This window comes from Rhinolophus hipposideros (assembly GCF_964194185.1).
Source record: "Rhinolophus hipposideros genome assembly, chromosome: 8".
In the NCBI taxonomy this organism is placed as follows: Eukaryota; Metazoa; Chordata; class Mammalia; order Chiroptera; family Rhinolophidae; genus Rhinolophus; species Rhinolophus hipposideros.
In genome coordinates this window covers 3187643-3209663 of record NC_138054.1, presented here as the reverse complement: position 1 = coordinate 3209663, position 22021 = coordinate 3187643, and the positions used below count along the sequence as shown (strand labels likewise).

Genomic DNA, 22021 nt, shown 5'->3' with positions numbered 1-22021 from the left:
ATTTTGGTTGAAACGTTTTTATTGTGATTGAAGGAGTAGTATTGTGGAAATAATACTGTAGTTAGGATTAGACAAATTGGTTTCATATTCTGCCAAGTTATCTACCTCTCTGACCTTGAACAAAGGATTTAAGCTTTCTGAACTTCAATTTTCTAATCCGGAAAAATTGGATAATATTAGCTGCCTCACCAGGATGTGAGAGATAAAGGGTAAAATATTTTAGAGTACTTAGTAACCATGAGATATTATGGAAATGTAAGATATTATTGTTTTGTGTTGTGACCTGCACAACACAAGCCATGGGAAGGTGAGGGAGGCGGCGAGGGTTGAACTACAATAAAGAGACAGAGACTCATATAGTTAAATCACAGAGGACCAAGGGACTCGCAGCCTCAAGAGCCTGGAGCCCCGAATCGGGTCACTGACAGGATTTATTGATTACAAACAATGAACATCACATGATTAGAGGCAGGGTCTGTGAAACCACACCACTTCAAAAAAACAATTTCAATGCCCAATTATTTGTCCCAAAGCAGCCGAAGCATATCGTCCCAAGATGACTGAGGTGCGGTATGCACCACCCTGGGGGAGAGAGTCTCTCGCGGTGAAACTGTGCCAGGAGCTGAGCAGAAAGAGCTTGATCTTATCGCTCTAATGGGCCTCTCTCACAATAAGGTGAGAGGGAGCAGCAGAGGCAAGTGGCAGCTTCCCACAAGAATGAGAGGAAGGAGGTGCAAGTCTCCCTCCTGTTATTTCTTATAACAGCTCATTGGGGTCTCAACGGGGTCCCGTCTGGCTTGAGTTGTCCCTCCCGTGAGGAATCTTACTCGTCGTTGACTGCAGACCCTTCTCTTGAAGACCAGATGGAGAGACTCGGTATTATAAACTCCATCCCAGAGAGGCACAGCCCCACAACGTCTTCTTTCCTTAGGGAAAGGTTGTGGGGGACAAACGGCTAGGCTACTGTGTGACCACACTTTTGATAGAAATAATAGTAAACAATTTGAAGAACATATGTGCTACAAGATAAGGTTGTGTTAACTACGGCTATTAAAAGGTAATAGCTTATCTGAATTTGAAGCGTAATGTTTTGGTAGAAAAAATACTTTGTCAGTTTTTCTAAATGTATGATAGAACTCTAAAAAAATATAGCCAAATATCCCAAATAAGTCATAAACTATTAAGAGAGACAATAGCTGGAAAACAAGGCAGCAGTTAGATATTTAAATATTATAATATTAGACCAAAATGTAGATGCGATCAGGTTAGACTGATTTTCAGTCCAAGACCCAGGCAAGGTTGAAATTTGGGGCAAGGTTGAAATTTGGAGCACGGTACTGCTGTGACCTGCATGGGGAGTTGTGGACAATCCCTGTTAGGATGGGCATTGTTTTTCCCCAGGAAATCTCCACCCCCACCGCCCACCTCCCCAGCTCTGTTTGCCCTTACAAACTCTGGTCTTCAGTAGAGTATAATCTTAGTAACGTTTTCTATTAGTCCCATTGAGTCAGGATTATAAAAGTGTATGGTTGAATGACAGCTAAGCCCCATTGCTGTTTGTGAAAGAAAACAAAATGCAAAATAAAACAACTGAAAGTTTATGCTCTGTAGAAGTTTGAGCTGTCATCTGAGTATCTCATAGACAGTTCCTTTCACCTCCTAGGTTTCTGTGTTAGGACTGAGCTATCTGGAAACGCACCTGAATTTTAAGGCCTAAAAGGCAGTGAGACTGGAGAAAGAGCTGCAGGTGGATGGAGGCACGTACTTTTAAATATGTGCTTTTCTTCCCCCTAAAATGGATTTTGATACCGTCTCTGAGTGGCAGAACCCTAATGTACAATATATAGAACAACCTAACAAATGAACATAGACATTCCCTTGCCCACAAAATTGAGTTTAACCAGCGGAACCTTCTCCCAGACACCACACCTCAGTGAAGTCAACATTGTGTCAATACCTGTTGGGAACTCTGAATTGTGCTCACTCCTACAAGGAGCATTCCCTGCTTCTCTGCCCGCGCGTGTCAGTCAGCTGTATGACTTGGACGGTACGCAGCGTCCTGCCCAAGTGCTTCCGCACTTCTCTACATGCGTGTACATACGCTTCACCTGTCTCTCAATGATTTTAAGTCCTGCAAATCGTAGCTTTTATTTTATGTCTGTCTTCAGGGATTTACATTGTCTTTAGGGTGGTGGACACTGCACTCCCTAGTTGCATAGCAGACCTGAAACGCACCAGAGAGGAAACAGGTGACATTTCTGACCTAGCATGCACATGTTTTAAGAGCAGTCTTAACTGGATTGTGCCGATTAATTAGAACCTTGAAAGAAATTGGGGTAAAAAGAGTAAGAATATTTGTAAATATTTAAACTCTGTATGTCACCAACAGTGACATTTAGTAGCAACCTGTTAAATGAATGTATAAGTAAAATGGCGAAAGATACAGTCATCAATTTTCGTTTTTCTTATGACCTTTTAAAAACTGTAAACAAAAGGACACTTGTTTTGTCTTCCTGAGGTCAGGACACAAATATCAAAAGAAATGCACAAAGAGATGTTAATATGTTAATAAATCAGGTAAACAGTAAAATTTCATAATTCTCTTTTTAGTACTTTTCTTCTTCCAAATTTAAGGTTTTTTATTAATCTTGGCCTTGAACACTAGACAAAGTGCAGCTCTGTTTTAGTTTGAGCTCCTGCAAAAAATCATTTCCTCTGTAAATCATTGGGATGATTAGGACTACATAAGCATGTACTTTGCAAAGAAACAGCCTTCAATTGTATGGACTGTCATTTTGAGAGATAACGAGAAAGGGAAAAGGAAAGAGAGAGAAACTCTATTTTCAAAATTTGTAGAATTTTAATTTATATATGTACATACATATTTACTACAAAGAAATCAAAAATTTAAAAAATTTTTCAATTATAGGTAACATACAATATTATAATAGTTTCAGGTATACAACATAGTGATTAGACATTTATATATACCCCCCGATAAGTCTGGTATCAACCTGGCACCATGCATGGTTATTATTAATACAATATCATTGACTATAGTCCCTATGCTGTGCTTTACATCCCCATGACTGTTTTTATAACTGGCAATGTGTACTTCTTAATCCCTTCCCCCTTTTCAACCATTCCCCCAACCCCCCTTCCATCTGGCAACATCAAAATGTTCTCCGTATTTATGAATTTGTTCCTGTTTTGTTTGTTTTGCTTTTTAGATCCACATATAATAAAATCATATGATATTTGTCATTCTCTGTCTGACTTATTTCACTTAACAGAATAACCTCTAGGTCCATCCATGTTGTTCCAAATGCATGATTTCATTCTTTTTTATGACTGAGTAATATTTCATTGTATACATGTGCCACTTTTTCTTTATCCATTCGTCTATTGATGGATACGTAGGTTGCTTCCATATCTTGGCTATTGTAAATAGTGCTGCAATGAACATAGGGGTATGTGTGCCTTTTCAAATTAGTATTTTGGATTTCGTTGGATAAAAACCCAGAAGTGGAATTGCTGGGTCCTAAGGTAGTCTTAGTTTTAATATTTGGAGGAGCCTCCATACTGTCTTCCACAGTGGCTACACCAATTTGCAATCCCACCAAGAGTGCAGGGTGGTTCCCTTTTCTCCACTAGCACTTGTTGTTTGTTGATTTATTGATGGTAGCCATTCTGACTGGAGTGAGGTGGTACCTCATGGTGGTTTTAATTTACATTTCTCTGATGATTAGTGACATTGAGCATCTTTTCATATGTGTATGGCCATCTATACGTCGTCTTTGGAGAAATGTTTATTCAGGTCCTCTTCCCACGTTTTAATCAGATTTTTTTTTGGTGTTGAGATGTATGAGTTTTTAAATAAATTTTGGATATTAATTCCTCATCTTACGTATCATTGGCAAATATCTTCTCCTATTCAGTAGCTTATCTTTTCGTTTTGTTCATGGTTTCTTTTGCTGTGCAAAAACTCTTTAGTTTGTTGTAGTGCCATTGTTTATTTGTTCTTTTGTAACTGATTTCTGAATATTAATTTTGTATCCTGCTCCTTCACTGAATTCATTTATCCGTTTGATAGTTTTTTAGTGGAGCCAAGAAATTATTTTTAAGCATGAAGTTTACCAGTAATTTATTAACTTCCTTATGGATCTACACACATTTTTATCAATGTATTTGTAACCCTGAATTTAAAAACTTTCAGTTAGTATAGTGTTCTAAACTTGAAAGGAGTTACTCACACCAGCACTGAACGGGCCAGTTAGGCAGATCTTTCAAAGGATTTTCACAGGGTATGCTTCTTGTATTTCCTCTGTTTTTTCCCACCTTGATTTCATGCTCAAGGGTGGTGGTTTATTTCTCCAGGGCATTGTGCCATCCAGTGTAGAAGAGGTCGGTATGGTTATATTTCCTAGCTTTCCTTTCATGCACACAGCCTTGCCACCCTCGGTCCATGACTCATGCGTCTACTGCTGTTCCCTGATAGCAGAACGTTTTGATTAGCTGTGCATGTTACCTGGTTAATAGTCTCCTCCTGTCCCCTGTGGGTTTGCTGATGCTTGTGAAAAGGGGAAGGCCCCAGCCGGGTTGAAGCATAATCCTATCTAAACCAGGAAATGCCTGGCTTCCCAGATACTCCTCAGAGCAATAGGGCAGGGACTAAATCTCCTATTTCCTTCCTGACCTCTATTCTGTAACACCTATGACCCAAGTGAACGTTTGATATTCACTCATCTAGGATTAATATATAAATTATCTTAATAAATAAATAAATCTTAATAAATTAAGATTAATTTATTATTAATCTTAGTAAATTCTATAGAGACCAAATTTTATGTTAAAACATCTGTCGGCCCATCATTATGGAGTGACTGATGCCATTAGTGAAGTGAATTGCCATATAAATAATTCATTACAAATATGTGTAGTTCAGATCCTTGCTCTGGCTACTCACTGAGATCCTGGGCAGTTACTTGGTCTCAGTTCACCTCAGTTTGCTCATTTGTAAAATAGTACTGACTACATAGGGTGACAATTAGAAAGTTAACGAATGTAAAGCATTTAGAGCCTGCCTGCCCTATCCTCGGTGCTGTATAAGTACTTTCTATTGCTATTATATTACTATTATCACCATCATTTGTACTAATAGCAAGTCATATTAAGACTTTTTTTTCTTCTGAAGGATAAAAACTTCAGCATGAGTGTCAAGAACAGGAGAGTGGACGAGAGAAAAACACAGGAGGTTCAAACTAAAGGAGTTTACATTTAAAAAAGGAAAGAAAATCCGTGGGATACAGTATTCTTTGGGCATATTTTTATTCATGTGGAGATGTATTTCCGTGTTACATATACCCAGCGCAAATGTAGGCTCTTAATAAATGCCTTTGGATTTGCTTTTGAGGCTTTTAAAACATCTTTGGGACTGTTTGGACTCTCTCTGTGTGTTTTATTTCTTCTAATCATGCAATTAAAAGTTACCGCTCTGTATCTTATTAACAACTATTTCCTTTTTATCTCTTATTTTAGCCTTTAATCCCATTTTCTTATAGCATTTGCCCAAACAATAGAAATTTATTTTACTACGTGGAAATTAATGATATTACAAATGTTTGGTTGTGTAAATATCCCTGGAGCTCAAATTGTGCTGTTTGCCTTTTTCCTTGCTCATTAAACTAAGAGTTAACAGTTATTTGCAATTTGAAGGGAATGCGCATTTTATTTATTTATTTATTTATTTGAATGTGCATTTTAAACCAGGTTATTATGGGAGTTCTATCACTGAAAATCTGCTAACCTGTATCAAAATATTTTTTGAGTGGCTTTTATTGGAGATAAAAATTAGTCAATTTAATATATGTTCTAGGTACTTATACGAACAAATCAATTGGCAAAATACAGCCTGTAGAAAAATGTATAAAAATATTAGTGATAAGAATAAATAATTCCCAGAAGAAATGGTCACAAACACAAAAAAATCTCATCAGTGCCAATACTAATCTAAAACTGAAAAGAAAAACATAATTTTTTAACCTATGAAATTGGGATACAATGTTTTCTAAAATTTTTTAACCTGTAAAATTGGGAAACAATGTTTTCTAAAATTCTCTATGATATTTTTTCACATGCAAATCTTCTTTAAAAATTTACTGTGAACATAAGGCTGACCATTATGATCTTTTGAAATTGAGCATGTTTAGGGGCAAGAATTCAAGGTAATGGTAGACCAATACGTAGGATGACTGGGGGGTATCCGGCCTCTCTCTGAAATACTGCTTTTAACCTTCAAGCTCATCGTGGTTTCTGAGAAGCTCGGGTGTTTGGCAGCAGAGCCACTGTCACTTGTTGATACGTGTGTAAAGTGTCCTGCACCCACTAAGCACCTGCTTGAAGGGCTCTTGCTCTAGCAGGTAGTTGGAGGGAAGGGGTGATTACAGCAAGTGTATCTTAGCTGCTGAGCACAATCAGTTCCTTATTATTTAGAGTTTGTTGATCGCATTTCTGGATTACGGTGCTCCTCTCAACCAGGAGATAAATCAGCAAGTGAAAGTCAGTACTTAGGCTACTGCAGCCTTTATGGGGAAATAGTTTTCAACTTTAAAGACTGCAGGAGATGGGAGTTATTTATATGCTTTATATATTGACGGTGTCCTTATTTCTTTCTTATCTACCAGTCAATCTGTCTGTTATCACTCTGCCGGTAACTGTTGGCTTATTGTTCTTCCCTCTGCTAATGCAGAGTGTGTTGGTGTGTTTTACATTCTCAAAGGTAGACATTAATCCAGTTTCTTCATTTTAGATCTTTTCACTGTATTTTTTGATGAAAAAATCTGAGGTTGGGGAGCCCGCTGACCCGTGGGGTTTTTTTTTTTGTGTGTGTGCAGGTTGTGCTGCTTTCTGTGAGTACACTAAACATGTAACTGTTTTGAATCTCAATTTCCTGATCTATAAACCGAGAGAGTTGACTTAATTAATCCCTATGGTCTTTTGAATTCTGTGAGTCTGACAGAAATTTTATCCAGTGATTTGTGTTACAAACATGAGTCAGGTTGAAATATTTTTCAAATATATCCTGCTTCTGGGTTCTTCAAACTGCACGGGCTAATCTTCCCATTGGAAGTTTTCATTCTAATTCAAAACACTGTCCTCTGTTAATTATTGAGGTATTCATGTCTCTCTTATTGGAGATATTGATTACTTTTATACTGTAATTGCGATTAGCTGAAAAATGCTTATTTTAGAGTACTTTTAGAGTAATGTAGAGTAATACATAGAGTTAAAGAGCAGAAAAGATGGTGTAAATTAGTACTTTCTCTTAAAGAAAAAGTATTCTATTTCCTGGTGTTTGAGATGGTCTAAACAAAGAAATTCATTCTGTTAGTGGCATGATTTCTGTAGCCCAGTACTACTTATCTCATTCTGTTCAAAGAAGCTGCCAAAAGGTGCTGAGGCAGAAACATACAGTAGGATTCAGTGTGCAGTTCACAGGGAGCAGGTTCTCAAATTGCGTATCAGAAGGTATCCTGTTCATTTGTCCTTCGGGGCTATAAGTGCCTCCATTTTTGAAGAGAGAAGAGAAATGCTAGTTCTCTTCTCTGCAGGAAGGCAGACTGCCTGGCATGTATACGTTTGGACGTGGGGTGGATATGAGGGTCGATAAGTGCCATTGCGATTGGGGGAAACTTTCTGTGCTTCCTTCAGCTTTTTATAGATCGGAAATTTTAGGTAGTTTTCATATTACAGCCAAGGTGTAATTCAGTTTATTTCTGGAATTACTCTTAACTTGTATGGCTGTTTATCTGGAACATTTCTGAGTACTCTGTGAAAGGTGAAGAAAGAGCGTCCCTAGTAGAGGCCTCTTGGGACCCTGGGCAGTGGCCCTGCCCTCTGGCCCTAACATCTATCCACCACAAATCCAAGGCCACCTCCAAACACTGCTATCCAGCTTCCTGAGCAGTGCACAGGCCCACATGAGACTGCGGGGACCTCACATGCTGGCTCCTGGCCCCCTCCTCAACTCTGTGGTCTTCTAAAATGATGTGACATCTCTGGGTTTGGGTCACCTGGTTAAAACTAGAAGCGCTGTCTAATCCATGCAAACACCCTGTAATGGAAAAATGATTAAATCAATGTGGTTTAAAAATGAATCCACTTATGGCCTTAATGATTTTGCTGGGTTTTGACATGCTTTGGTAGGACCCAGGTTGAGGAGGGAGGGAGGGGGCTTGCTTCCTAAGTCAGAATAATGGCAGACGTGAATTCTAGTCCTGGCTCCATCTCTGGTGGTGTGATATTAGACAGGCTGGCTAACCTCGACGGGCCTCGGTTACCTCAGGTGCCAAATGGCTGCTTGCCTTCTGGGCTGAGTGTCTTGAAAATGTTAAAGCCATGGTGATTACTTAAAACTCTATAGCATTTACTGTGAAATGGATACTCTTAATAACCACGTGCAAAATTAAATTTAAGAGTCACAATTGGGACATTATTTCTCCAATTAAAAAGTTTTCGGTAACAGGATTGAACCCAGGCTGGAATTTGTGTCAGATTGTGTTCCTTGCAAATGAGTTGGAAATTTAGTGCATTACTTCCTTGATTTCTGATGAGTTAAGTGTCAGAATTCAATGTTGGTTGCAGGTTCTTAGCTGCCATGACGTTTCAGTCATCTGTCTGATTGAAGCTTTCTCCAACAGCCCTGTTCTTCTAGAGGTGGCAGAAATAACAATCCCACTGGTGTGGTGGACACCTGCCCACTGAGATCCTGTGTCTCCCCACGGAGTCCCCTCAGGGACCTGGGGAGGGGACGAAGGGAGGCCAGCTGGGCTCCCTGGGCCAGCGACCAGGAGACCTCACTCTGCTCCATTTCCCACTCATTGTGCAGGCCGGGCCCTATCACTTGAGAGACCTGGCAAGGAAATGAGGAGGAAGTGAATGCCACTGCTGGTTCAGAATGTTCCAGTGTGGTTGGAAAGCTTGAAAGGCAGCCTGGGTGAGAAGAACAAGACCTCATTGACAGGGTTCGGTCCCGGCCAGGTCTGTTTTACATCAGCTTTCCAAATAATCACAGCTCTCTCTAGCACTTTTACCTCTGCCTTTAAAAAACAAAACAAAACATAGAAACCTAACCACTTTATAGACAACCATGATAGAACATAAAGCATTTTAACTTTTTATTCCAAGAGAAATTATAAAACATGAAAAGTATAGTATTGCCTGATTCAAAATGACAACACCAACAAGAAAAACAAAACAAAACAACATATGTTGGAAAACAGGGCTTTCCAACTTACTGTAAAATTATTTTTCTTATTGTAAATGCTTTTTCTATTAAGCTGTTTTCTCACTGATTGATTTATAAGACTAGTGACTATTGTCATGTTCCCAGTGTTCATGTAGTGACCTGGCTTGTCCTAGTCTGAATTATTTAGCCCTGTTATGTGATTTAGTTTGCATATTGGACATGCAAAAATTATGCAATTGTGTATATCATACGATTGAAAGGAAAAGGAATGTGTCAAACCTTTTGTCTTCTTCACGACTCTATAAATCAGAATATTTATGTCAAGAAGTCAGAAGAAAATCTGCTGGAGGTTTTAGCGAACCACAAAATATGTCCCATGTATACATCTTGCCTTGTCCCCCTGCCTGAATTTCTGTATGCCTTCTGCATTCATGTAGTGAACACGATCTTGGAAGCCTCATTTTCAGGACTCGGAGGTGTATTCACTTCCAGCCTTAAGGCAAGTAAGGATAATATAATAGTAAATCCTTCTTCATTTGTCTTTTTCCTGGTATACCTGGTAGGAACTTTCCAAGCTCAAAGGGATATTTTAAGCTTTTTGAAGTGGTGATAACTAAAGAAAACCCAAATATTCCCAACTGCGTTTTGCATATGCAAATTTCTAGTAATTGGAGCCTCCCATTTTTATGTTTAGTCTGGATGGGCTGGAGGGGACCTACCTGGATGACCCCTTACATGTTTACTTGTAAAATACCTGCAATTCATTTTCTGAGCAAGGCTGGGGACTTTATAGAACCTTTAGAACGGTGGTTTCCCACTTTTTGTCTTCTTAATAGTTCAATTAGATGACTGCCATACTTCCTGTCCCTAAAAGTGGCACATGAGTTTAATGGAACCCCCTTACTTAGAAATTTTTTGAAGAATTATGAAAAACCAGTTGCAAATCTGTGTTTAGTTAGATAGCTTCTTCTGAATGTAGAGATTTAAGATGCGTACAAATGAAGTACTTACGTTATAAAAGGTGAACACCCTCCTTTTCATTTAGATTCCCTGTGCACGGGCACAGAATATTTAGTGATGATATAAACCTCACCACGTCTAGCACCCCATCCTGACTCGTGCCTCAAAACGCTTTCTTTAGTGACTTTCCAGAATCGCTGGGTCAGAGGCCACATGCCCCACTCCCGACCCCCACCCCTGCCCAAGGCGCCCTCTCCCTTCTCCGGGTGGTGCCTTCTCAGCAGTGTCAGCACTCTGGGCCCCTGCCTCCGCCTTACACCCGCCCCTGCCTCCGCCTTACACCCACCCCGCCCTCTCCCAAGCCCCACAGCCACTGTCTTACCCTGTCCCCAGTGTGCCTTTTCTACAGCCCCCAGCCTCGGTGGGAGTTTTGTTTTATGTTCCTACAGTACCAAGGCCTTCTGCTTTGCCTCATGTATTTTGCATATTTTACACAGCTAGTAAGTGGCAAAACCTAAACCTATGTCCATCTGATTCTGGAGCGCCCTGTCATCTCTATTGCCCCCTATTCACTGCCTGGGTTTCAGTTTCCTTCTCTGTGAATATGAAAGTGACCACACTCTTACCGCGCTTCTGTGGTGCTCAAGTGAAACCATGTCTGTGAAAGTGGACAGTGAACCGTGCTTACCATCATCATCTGTATTACTTTTGTTTGCCGTAGTCCTTAATTTACGTTCATATAGCCTCTTAAATGCTTTTCTCCAAACTCTTGAGTCCTGGTTGCTTTCTTGGTTAGCCATGATGGGTCTGACATTTGTCCATTTTCTTCCTAGGATGGCTCATACTTGGCCGAGTTCCTGCTGGAGAAGGGCTATGAGGTGAGTGACCCAGTGAGCAAGTGCAGGCTGGTGGAATCACTCGGACACAGTGACCTCCAGCTTCCTCTGCTGCCGTCCTCCTGTGTGTGTTTTCCACTGAAACTCCGATAACAAATCAAAATCAGGGAAGAATGTGCCTCTTGGCTTGTCACCATGCCAGCTCATTGTACTGTTTATCTGCTGCCGAGCCCGGGTGGCTTCCCCCGATCCTCAGTGTTTAACTGCTTTGCACGCTTCCCACATTCTCAGATAAAGCAGCAACTTGCATATGCTCAAAGCTATAACATTATTAGGGTTAATTTATGATGTAATGTGTTACATAAAAAAGTCCCTCTCAGAGTGAAGTCACTTAATTCGGAAATTGCACAGAGCAATAAAAACTAAGTTGATCTTTGGCAAGCTTAAATGAAAAATTTACACTTACAGATTTTGCTTTCTAATAGGCAGATATGTATTTTACAGGTTTGCTGCTGTCATCACTACCATTGTTGTCTTCTTTTTCTCCTCCTCCATCTACTTCAAAATGTTCTGCTTTCCTTAAAAGAAACAAGGGTTTTATATATTAAATGGGATGTAGCTTGGTGTGTACATCTTTGGTGTGTACTTCTTTCATAAAGAACAGTTTTCAGTATGTACATCTATATAGATTTGTGTTATGCACGGAGACCCTTATGCTCTGGGCTGATAGGGGAGTGTTTACATTAATAATTTGGGATTCTCTGTTTATCCCAGTTGGAGGTGCATTGTTTAAAAAATGTGCACTGCGGGCAAATGGATAAACAACAGCAAGGGATTTGGCATCGAAACATTAACAGGATTTGAAGAAAAGGAAACTAATCTTCTTATTGTAACTCATAATCTTTTCGGAGAGCCTTGACTTTTAGACTTCAAGAAGTAATAGCAGATATGTTTAGCACCTTCTGTACCCTTATCTAATAGCTAGTTCTATATCTTTCAATAAAGTCAAAATAAGACAATGTAATTATGAATGTATTATGCATGTACACAGATGTTCATATGCATGGATTCCTACAATAATTGAACAATAAATACATATTCTATAGAACAATGGATTTTAGAGCAGATTATATATAATGCAGAAGAGTTGGTTTTGGGTACAGACTGTTTTTTATTCAGGCTAGATTAACATAATGTAATAAATCTAAAACGAAAGGTTTGGCAGAGAGGCAAACCTTTGTTTCAGATGTTGGGACTGGCTAAGAGGTCTTGGTGGCTAGAGAGCAGTTAGTGATTTGGCTGTGTATTGAGTAAACCAAGAGAAGGAGCTAACCGAGTAATAGTTGATGGGGTTCAGGACGTACTACCCCCAAATATGGCACAGTAAATATTTTAAGCTGAAGGAGTTTGAGAAGACAGCAGAAGCAGTTTGAGAAAATAGCAGAAGTTTTTCCGATAAATCTATCTGTCTTTGTCAGTTTAATGTAGAGGATGAAAAAGTTTCCTCGATCCTCTTAGGGTCCCTGGCTGGGTCTGAAAATTAAACTGAAAAGTATGCAAATTTTTTTAATGTGAGTTTTACATGACGGGGAGCTTTAATGAGGAAATGAAGATCCAAAGAAACAGGTAAGCCTGAGTATTTTTATGTTAGGTTTGATGGAGAGTGGATAGTCGTGGAGAAAAACGATAGGTCAAGGAGTATGAGGTAAGTGTAGTAAACTTGGGGAAACTATGGAAGGTCTGTTGCTTCTTGGTGTTCCCTTGTTTTTGGAGGTAAGGATGCTTTCCTGTGAGTATATATAGGGAGAGCACCTCTCACATGAGGGTTTTATGACAGCTTCAGGGGAGAGTGGCAGGAGGAAGGTCAAAGTGGCCTTCCTGCTTCTGCCATTTTCTCAAATCCTTTAACCTTCAAATAGTCAGCATGTCAAGGTGCCATACCTTGGGGTGGTGTGCTCTGAACCCCCTTGCAGTCACTGTGGTTTTGGAAGAGAGAGGTGGTTATCAGAGGAATGCTTGAACCGCTTGGGTGTCAAGATTTCCTTCAAGGTGGATGTGGGGGACTGAGGCTTGAGATGAGGATGGTGGAAAGAAGCAGCCTCTGTGGCTAGACCAGAGAAAAGGGAAGGCAGTGTGAGGTCTCCGTGATGACGCGGGGGGTAGCGACGAGGCAGGGGCTAGTAATAGGGCAGGGTTGGTCTGGATGGGGTAGGTGTAAACATTCGCAGTCATCAGGACACTGCTGTTAGTGCTGCTGGGAGAGGATGGGAAGCAGACAAGCAGGGAGAGGCAGCGCTCCATCTAGGCAGCCCGGGAAGGAGCTACAGAATTTAGAAGACAGGTAGTACTGTTCCTAAATGGATGGGAGACTTAGAAGTTAATGTAATGAGAACCTAGGAGTGCCAGGTGAGCTACAAATATGTTTGTTTTATTGGCATTTGAAATTTTAAGGGCAGATTTAATTTTGATAACTATAGACAATGGAAGGCCCACTTGGCAGGTCACAGGTAAAGGGAGGAATGAATCACTGAAACAGTGATTGGCAAGAGAAGAGAGGTTTAGGAGAGAGATCCATAAATGGATAGAAGCAAATACTGTAGACAATACAGGTGGAAGGTGCAGAGCTGCAAAGCATAACCAGAAACATTCCTCCTCATTGCACAGGAAAATGTGAGTTTTGTAGCAATGGGGGAGTGAAAGGGTGTTTGTCCACATTGTATTCAATTTTAATAGGCTTCTGTGTTCAGTTTAAGAGGTTGATATAATTGGAGGATAAGCTATTAAGAGGACTCTGATGGCGGCACAGGCCTTGTCTTTCTGTGCTTACAGCAGAGTAAATCTGAGAGTGATTTTTCAGAGAAGCTGCATTGCAAAATTTCCAGAAGTGTTAGCCAGCATTCAGTCCCTGGTTGCTCAGGACCATAAACAAAGTAGCAGGGTTAGCAAATTACATGCAGTAGGTAGGATAAGAGGGGCCACACCTGTCCACACCTGAATCGTCAGGGCCATCGCCAGCAGTTTGGATGAGCTCAGACATCTAACTCAGCAGCTTCTCAGCCTGCATGCCCCAGAGCCCATGAAGATGCAGAGGCCTGCAGTCTGCCTTCGGAGCGAGCTCCCATGGCTGCTGTTGCTGTTGATGCTGGTGGCCTGGGCCGCAGTTTGAGAACCACTGCAAACAAAGGTTCAAATGAGATCCTTTAATCACAAGATATCTTTTTTCCCTTGAAATTAAAGTTTATTTGCTCCCTTTCAGTTAAAAAAGCAAAGGAAAGGTACAAAAAGCTTGGCCAACCTTAAAGCAAAAAAGCAATGGCATGTGTTGCGTGATTAGTCATGCCTTGTCTGACCTCATACATTGGGTTCCTAAAGCTGTGGGGCCTGGTCATCTGATGTGGCGACTGAAATCCACACGTCTGATCATGTTTTGAACGAACTGTTCAACGTGAAAAAGTGAAGAAGTGTTTCATCCCTGGTGCGGTTGTCATTAAGAAGAGACTATTTAAAGTTACAGTTTTTAATGTTGCTTGTTTCTGAAATTTTACTCAAGATTAAACATTAAGGAGAACATAAAGAGAACGGATCTAACTCTAATTCATTATAGACTATAGATATCATTTCATGATGAGGAAAACTAAGAATTGTCAGGTTTTATAGAAAATCACCCTTTAAAACTTTATATATTTAGTTCCATATATTGTTGAAGTGCAAAGGGTAACTCTCCTTTATGCCCCAGCCAGCCTCGTGCAAGGGAGGTGGGTGAAGCAGTTGAGCTGGCGGGGAGAGGAATCCCCCGCGCTCCGTCTGGTGCTGGGTGGCCTGTGTCTTGTTCCTCCTCTGCCACCTGTTGGTTCTGTGGTCTTGGCCGAGTCACTGGGCCTCTGTAAGACCTAGTTTCTTCACATTAATGGGGACACTAGGCGTACCTGTTTCCCAAGGTTGTTGTACAAATTAGGTGAGACTATCCATGGAAAACAGTCCAGAGGAGCTAGCTCTGTGGGCTCTCTGGGGCTTATTGACAAAGGAGTGGCAGGGTGACACGTGCTTGATGCCGACAAGCTGAGGCCCACAGATTTTGTAGAGGGAGGGCTCCTCGGCCAGTTCATGACTGAGCATTAGTGAAGGGCGGGCTTGTTCCATTGCCTCGGACCTGCCATCGTCGGGGAAAAGGAACATGGACAACAGGAAAGCTTCTTAGGAAACTGCATTCTTATTTCAATCCTGGCATCACCGTTAGCAGATAAGCCCACAACATACTTTTGTACCCATTTTGCACAAAATACAGAGAAGCCAGGTAACATACGAAAAATCTGTGTTAAATGACTTGGTAACAAGTACAACACAGCGTATCAAAATTGAAAATAAAAAACAGGCAAGTTGTGGGTTTCCCTTCCAGAAAAGGAACTATAATTAAGGAAATGAGGAGGACAGACAAGAAGTGGGAAATAAGGATTGTCCAACTGTTATCTCTGAGAAATTATTTGTAAGAACATGGAGTTTCTCTTCCTCTGTTATTTTATTTTTTATTAGTTTCAGGTGTACAAAGCAATGCAATAGGTAGACATTTAAACCCCTCATAAAATGGCAATGCACCCCCCAAGCTACTACCCCTCTGACATCTTATATAGCTGTTACAATACCATTGACTGTCTTCCCTATGTTGTACTCCACATCCCGTGACTATATATACCTATATATTTAGTTGTAGTTGACATTCCATATTATTCTACTTCAGCTTCAGGTGTCTAGCGCATTGGATGCAATCTATGAAGTGATCCCCCCGATAAGTCCAGTGCCCATCTGGCACCTTACATGATCTTTACAATATTGTTGATTATATTCCCCATACTGTATTAACTACCAATTGTATTTCTTAATACCTTCACCTTTTTCACCCTGTCCCCAACCCCTTTCCCATCTATCACCCTGATAGATCTAGTACCTATCTGGCACCATACCTAGTTATTACAATATTATTCAGTGGTGATGAACTCCTTCAGCTTTTTCTTGTCTGGGAAAGCTCCTTATCTGTCCTTCAATTCTACATGACAGACTTGCTGGGTAGAGCAATCTTGGTTGTATGTCGTTGCTTTTCATCGCTTAGAATATTTCCTGCCACTCCCTTTTTGCCTGCAAAGCTTCTGTTGAGAAATCAGCTGCCAGTCTTATGGGGGCTCCCTTGTAGGCAACTAATTGCTTTTCTCTTGCTGCTTTTAAGATTCTTTGTCTTTAAGTTTTCTCATTTTCCTTAAGATGTATCTTGGTGTTGGCCTCTTTGGGTTTATCTTGTTTGGGACTCTCTTTACTTCTTGGGCTTGTATGTCTATTTCTTTCATCAGGTTAGGGAAGTTTTCTGTCATGATTTCTTCAAATAAGTTTTCAATTCCTTGCTCTGTCTCTTCTCCTTTTGGTACCCCTGTAATGTGTATGTTGGTATGCTTGATATTGTCCCAGAGGCCCCTTAAACGCTCCTCAGTCTTTTTGATTCTTTTTTCTTTTTGCTGTTCTGGTTGGACGTTTTCTGCTACCTTATATTCCAAATTGCTGTTTGGATCCTCTGCTTCATCTAATCTACTGTTGATTCCCTGTAATATGTTCTTCATTCTGTTATTATCCTTTATATCTGATTGGTTCTTTCTCATGGTTTCCATCTCCATATTTATGCTTCCTATCTCTGTGTTGAAGTTCACCCTGAGATCATTGAGCATTCTTTTTTTTGGAATTCTGTGTCTGATAGATTGCTTATCTCCATTTCACTTAGTTCTTTTTCTGGAGCTTTATTCTATTCTTTTGTTTGGGACGTGTTTCTTTGTCTTCCCATTTTGGCTGCCTCCCTGTGTTTGTTTCTATTTATTAATACTACGTAGGGCTGCTGTTTCTTCCTGTCTTAGTAGAGTGGCTGTATGTGGTAGGTGTGCTGTGGGGTTCAGTGGCACAGTCTTACTGGTCACCTGAGCCGCTCACTCCAGGTGTGTCCCTTGTGTGGGTTGTGTGTACCCTCCTCTCGTAGTTGAGCCTTGGTTGATAATCGCACATCATTGGGAGGGACTGACCCCTGGGCTCACTGGTTGTGAGGGCTGGCCTTGACTACAGTGGAAGAGTTGTTGTGCAGGGGCCTATCCTATGGAGCAGGATCTGCCTCAGCAGGACGCTGGTGCCTCCTCAATCCATCCCTTGGGTGTGTTGTACATGGAGACGGCTGGGTGATGCTCCAGCTTGTTTTGAAGCTGGCCACAGGGGCCACCAGCCCCAGGACCCCCTTGGAGGGGATCCTCTGTAGGTCAAGTTCAGCTTCAGCCTGTGCCCCACCCAGGGCACCTGGCAGGAGCCAGAAAGAAATCCACAGATGCTGCCACCCATGCTATGCTTGGAAGTGCCTTGAGAAGCCAAGATGCCAGCCAAGGCCAGCTGCCTCTAGTGCCAGGCTTAGGACTGCTCAGCCAGAGGTATAGGACATGCTCAAGCCAGATGCTGCTTGTCTGGGTTCTGCGAACCTTTGACAGTCTGGGAAAGCCTGGAGCTTGAGCCAAGGCAGTTGGTTTGTATGAAAAAACCACTGGAAGTGACCTGGGTGTGCCTGAAAGTTGGGCGAGGCCTGGTCTCAAATCACCAGAGTGTGGCAAACTGAGGAGACTCAGATATGGCGGCCGCCTTATCTGCACACGGGGTAGTGGGAGGGCTCAGCAAAGAAACAAGTGCCTCTACCAGCTTCCCCGTCCAGGAGAAAGCCGCCTCTCCAGTCCCTGGCCTAAGCCAGACAACTCAATTTCCCACCATATGTCCCTGTTGCTTCTCAAGCCACCACCCCAGCGCTCGAGCTCAGAACAGGTGATTCCATTGATGAGTACCGTGTTTCCCCGAAAATAAGACCTAGCTGGACAATCAGCTCTCATGCGTCTTTTGGAGCAAAAATTAATATAAGACCGGGTTATATTATATTATATTATATTTTAAACCTGATCTTATATTACAGTAAAATAAGACTGGATCTTATATTAATTTTTGCTCCAAATGATGCGTTAGAGCTGATTGTCCAGCTAGGTCTTATTTTCGGGGAAACATGGTAAGTCTTTGCACAGTCCCTTTAAGGGGAGCGCCTAGGAGTGCAGCTGCGCTCAGTCTCACTCAGTCACAATCTGCGCTGGTTTTCACAACCAGAAATTATGGGGACGTCTCTCCCTGGCACTGGAACCCTGGGCTGGGGTGAGGCTGGGAACTCTCACTCCTCTGGTGGTTGGGCAGAGATATCCCTCCCGATCTTTAATGGTCACACGCAGGTGTGGGAGTCTCTGACCCTCCTACCAGTCTGGAAGTAGCTCTTTCTGCGCATACTTAGTCGAAAGGCTTCAGCTCATCTTGATTTTAGGTGATTCTTGATAATGCTGGTTTTGTAGATTAGTTGTAATTTTGATGTTTGTGATAGAAGGTAAGCAGAGCTTTTACCTACTGCGCCATCTTGGTTCTCTCCTCTGTTCTTGATCTGTGAGAATCTCTGAAATATTTTTCCTGGGTTGTTGGATATCCCAGAAACGTTGTGAAAGAAAGGCAGAGCTTTTTGTGGATTTCATTTTGAAACCATAGCAAGTGTTGGCACAGTGGCCCATGTCCGCCCTTTCACATGACCCCTTACGAGCTGTGTGGTCTTAGGCAGCATTCTCGTCTGTGCAGTGCGGCTGGCTGGTAATAGGAAGTTTGTTGTGAAGGTGAAGTGGTTAATGATCATGAAAAATAGTGTCTGGTACGTGTCTCTGCTCTGTACGTGTTAGCTGTTGATGTTACCCATGTGATCTATATTTTTGAAAAGGTGGGTGGCATTAAGCATCCCTGGAAGGCATCCTTTTCCCCCAAAAAAGTCTAGACACTGAAGAATTTAAAATTCAGTGGTAAAATTTTTTTGTTTTTTTGACAACACATACATACATACATAGACACATTCACACTCCATTCATTCATGTATGTATGTATGTATGTGTGTGTATACATACACACACATACATACATACATGAATAAATGAAGGGAGGGAGGGATCTTAAATGGGAGGGAAGGAGGGAGGACTTCTCTAAGTATTACCTAATCCGACTCTAGGTTTTGAAGTCAAACCAACTTTGTTCTGACATTGAGAGAACTTGAAAATTTCCTTTTCATCATTTAGTTAAATGGGACATGAAATTTATTTGTCAAAATACTCCTGTTTATTTTAAGGCCTCAGTTTTTCAGAATTATATTTTGTTTTTGAACTGCTGTAATTTAATAATGATTGTGTTTTAGTTTATATGGACTACTCACATTCAGCTCATTTATCTTTTCACTTTGGTTTCTAACACTTCATTTCTTTTCCCCCCCAAATCCTTATAAAAACAAACAAAAACCCCTACATACATCCCCTCTGTACAGGGAAAGCCGCTAATCTCAAATTCTTAACTAGATCATCCAGTTTGCACACATTTTGGCTTGTCTTAAAGCTTGTATTTCACCTGTCTCAAAGCAGACAGACTTAACTTTCATTAGTTGTTAGAACAATACTTGGTGTCACGGATTAAGTGTTTGGCAGGTCTTTCCCTGTATTATACATGTACCACAAGTTGGGATTGAGGGGAAATTAAAATACTTTCGTTTGGTATTAAAAAACCTCCAAAACTAGTGCTTAATGCTTTATTGTCATGAGTGTGACAATGAAATCCTGTGTTATTTATTTGCCATGACTTTGTATAGTTGTCTGATTTTCATACTGAATTAATCAATATCATTTAACTTTTTTATAAGACATATGTTTATATGCAGTGTGTATGTATATGGCTTTTCTCTTTGTTTTGGGTTGCTGGAATATGTGACTTACCAGAATTTCAATAACCGAGAAAAAATAGGCTTCCAGCACCCAACCTCCATCTTTCACCAGTGTTTTTACTGCCAATTTCATATTTTTATTATGTTTTCTTTGTCAAAGTTAAATTATCTGTTTTTAGAGCATATGAATTCCTATCTATCCAATGAAATAAAGCTCTACTTGCACCCGAGCAATCTGTATTTCAGAAATAACTTTGGTGGTAAACACCAGTTTTGCTATGTATAAGTGTATACGTGAACTTGTTTTTATTAAAAAAAAAATCTTAAGTTTGCAGAGCAGTTTAACTTTACAATTAAGTAACAAGTTGAAAAATTGGAGACCATCAAATAGCATAAACCCTAAGCTTAATTTGCCATTTTCTTCACTTCTAAATTAAGAAATGGGTATGTACACCCAAATCTCAATGTTTCCAAGATTTTACTTTTTACCTCCTAAAATGTCAACCAAGGTTGTGATGTTCCCTTCTTAAAATACTTTCATGTTTACCAAATTTTCTTGGGTTTAGTTCTTTTGAAAAATAGAGTGGATGAGTGCTTTTCTCTTTGGCTAAAGCAACTAACAGAATTATTAGTTGTGGGTGTGTTGTATCCTTTTTGCAGACGTCAGTTTCTCGTGTACATCATATAAAACGATGATGGCATTTTTTTCTTTTGAAAGAAAGTCTTATGTGCTTATAATTTCTCCTTGCATTTGGAATATTTGAGTAATGCCAACGATTAATTTTGGTTTGAAATAGAAAATTATTGAGTTAAAATATAGGAGTGTATTCAACTGCAAATGAGACTATCCAACATTAGAAGGAACAGTTCTAAAATAAATGAAGGATTAAATCTGCCACCAGTTGAACTGGAACTTGGGCAGCTGGTGACACAAGCTGGTATTAGTACTGGCAACACAAAGGGAGCAATCTTGACACAAGAAGGAAGTGATACCAGGTCTGGAACAATTTCTCTTGTGTATCAGATACAAGCAGTCTTTTCATTATTAGACAGGTATGCTTTCTTGTTCCAATGACTTTTTTTCCCCCCTACACTTATTACGGTTAAGTCAAAGATAAAGATTTTTGTTTAGAAATCCTCTCTTCATTTGAGTTTTCTTCATGTCTTCAATCTCCTAGTACATACACCTTGTCCCCCACCTGTGCTATTTAACATTCTTACTTTTCCACACAGCTGTATCACAGCAACTGCTCTCTGATTCTATTCGTGACCCGAATATATATAGAGAGAGCGCGGGTGCAGGACACAAAGGTCTGAGGACCCTGGAAAGGTGTGGGCATCTCCGCCTCAGGTTCTGTGCTGAAGAGGCCGCAGACTGTTTTCCTGATACGGCCTCATGCAGTCTGTCTTCAGTTTCAACTGTAAGAGAAATTTTTGTCAGCAGTAGGGCTGCAAGTGTTTGGAAAAAGAGACATTTGAGTATCTACGACTAGTATTTACTGTGAAGTCACATAATTATCTAATTACTTTTGTTGAGATTGGCAGTAAAAACACTGGTGAAAGATGTAGGTTGGGTGCTGGTGACTGGAGGGTAGTGGTTGGGGAGAATGTAAGCAGTAGAACTACTTCTAATAATTGAAAAATAATTTTTATAAATAATTGTCACCTATTTTTTCACAAAGCTAAACATTAGCAGAAGAACTTCTGAGTTGCTTATTAATCCTCATTGCAGATTTATAATTTGTTCTTTCCACACTGTAAAAATACAGGTTCATGGAATTGTACGGCGGTCCAGTTCATTCAATACAGGTCGAATTGAACATCTGTATAAGAACCCACAGGCTCATATTGAAGGAAGTAAGTAATTTTCTTTTTCTGAATTCTCTTTCTATAACTTCCTATATTATAAGGTACTTTCAAATGTCATTTTTCTCAGAGCCCATCAAGTTGCAGTCATTTACCCATGAATTACCTGCACTGAATGCTATCCACATGCGTCATGGCTTGCTGCCCGAGTCACAGTGCCGTCTTGGTTAGGCTGTTCCCAGGGTATCAGTCAGGTGATGCCACTCTAGAGACCGAGAGTAGACATGCCTTTGATCACCTCCTTCCAGGCGTCCCTGTCCTCTCAAGTACTAAGATCAGCTCCTTATTCACAGAGCACCCTGGCTTTCTACATTTGGTCTAATTTAA

General features: G+C 40.6%; 1 protein-coding gene across 2 annotated transcripts in view; it reads left to right on the top strand.

Annotated features, from left to right (window-relative positions):
- Positions 1–22021, top strand: part of GMDS (GDP-mannose 4,6-dehydratase) — a 667570-nt gene that overhangs the window by 105001 nt on the left and 540548 nt on the right. The window contains exons 1-3 of one of the 2 annotated variants that reach the window (XM_081055078.1): positions 8888–9039; positions 11041–11085; positions 21598–21685. In XM_081055078.1, coding sequence (XP_080911204.1) covers positions 8938–9039; positions 11041–11085; positions 21598–21685 — 235 coding nt within the window. In that variant the 5' untranslated portion in view covers positions 8888–8937. Of the gene's footprint in view, positions 1–8887; positions 9040–11040; positions 11086–21597; positions 21686–22021 lie in introns of those variants that run through there. The other variant, XM_081055077.1, reaches the window with a different exon arrangement.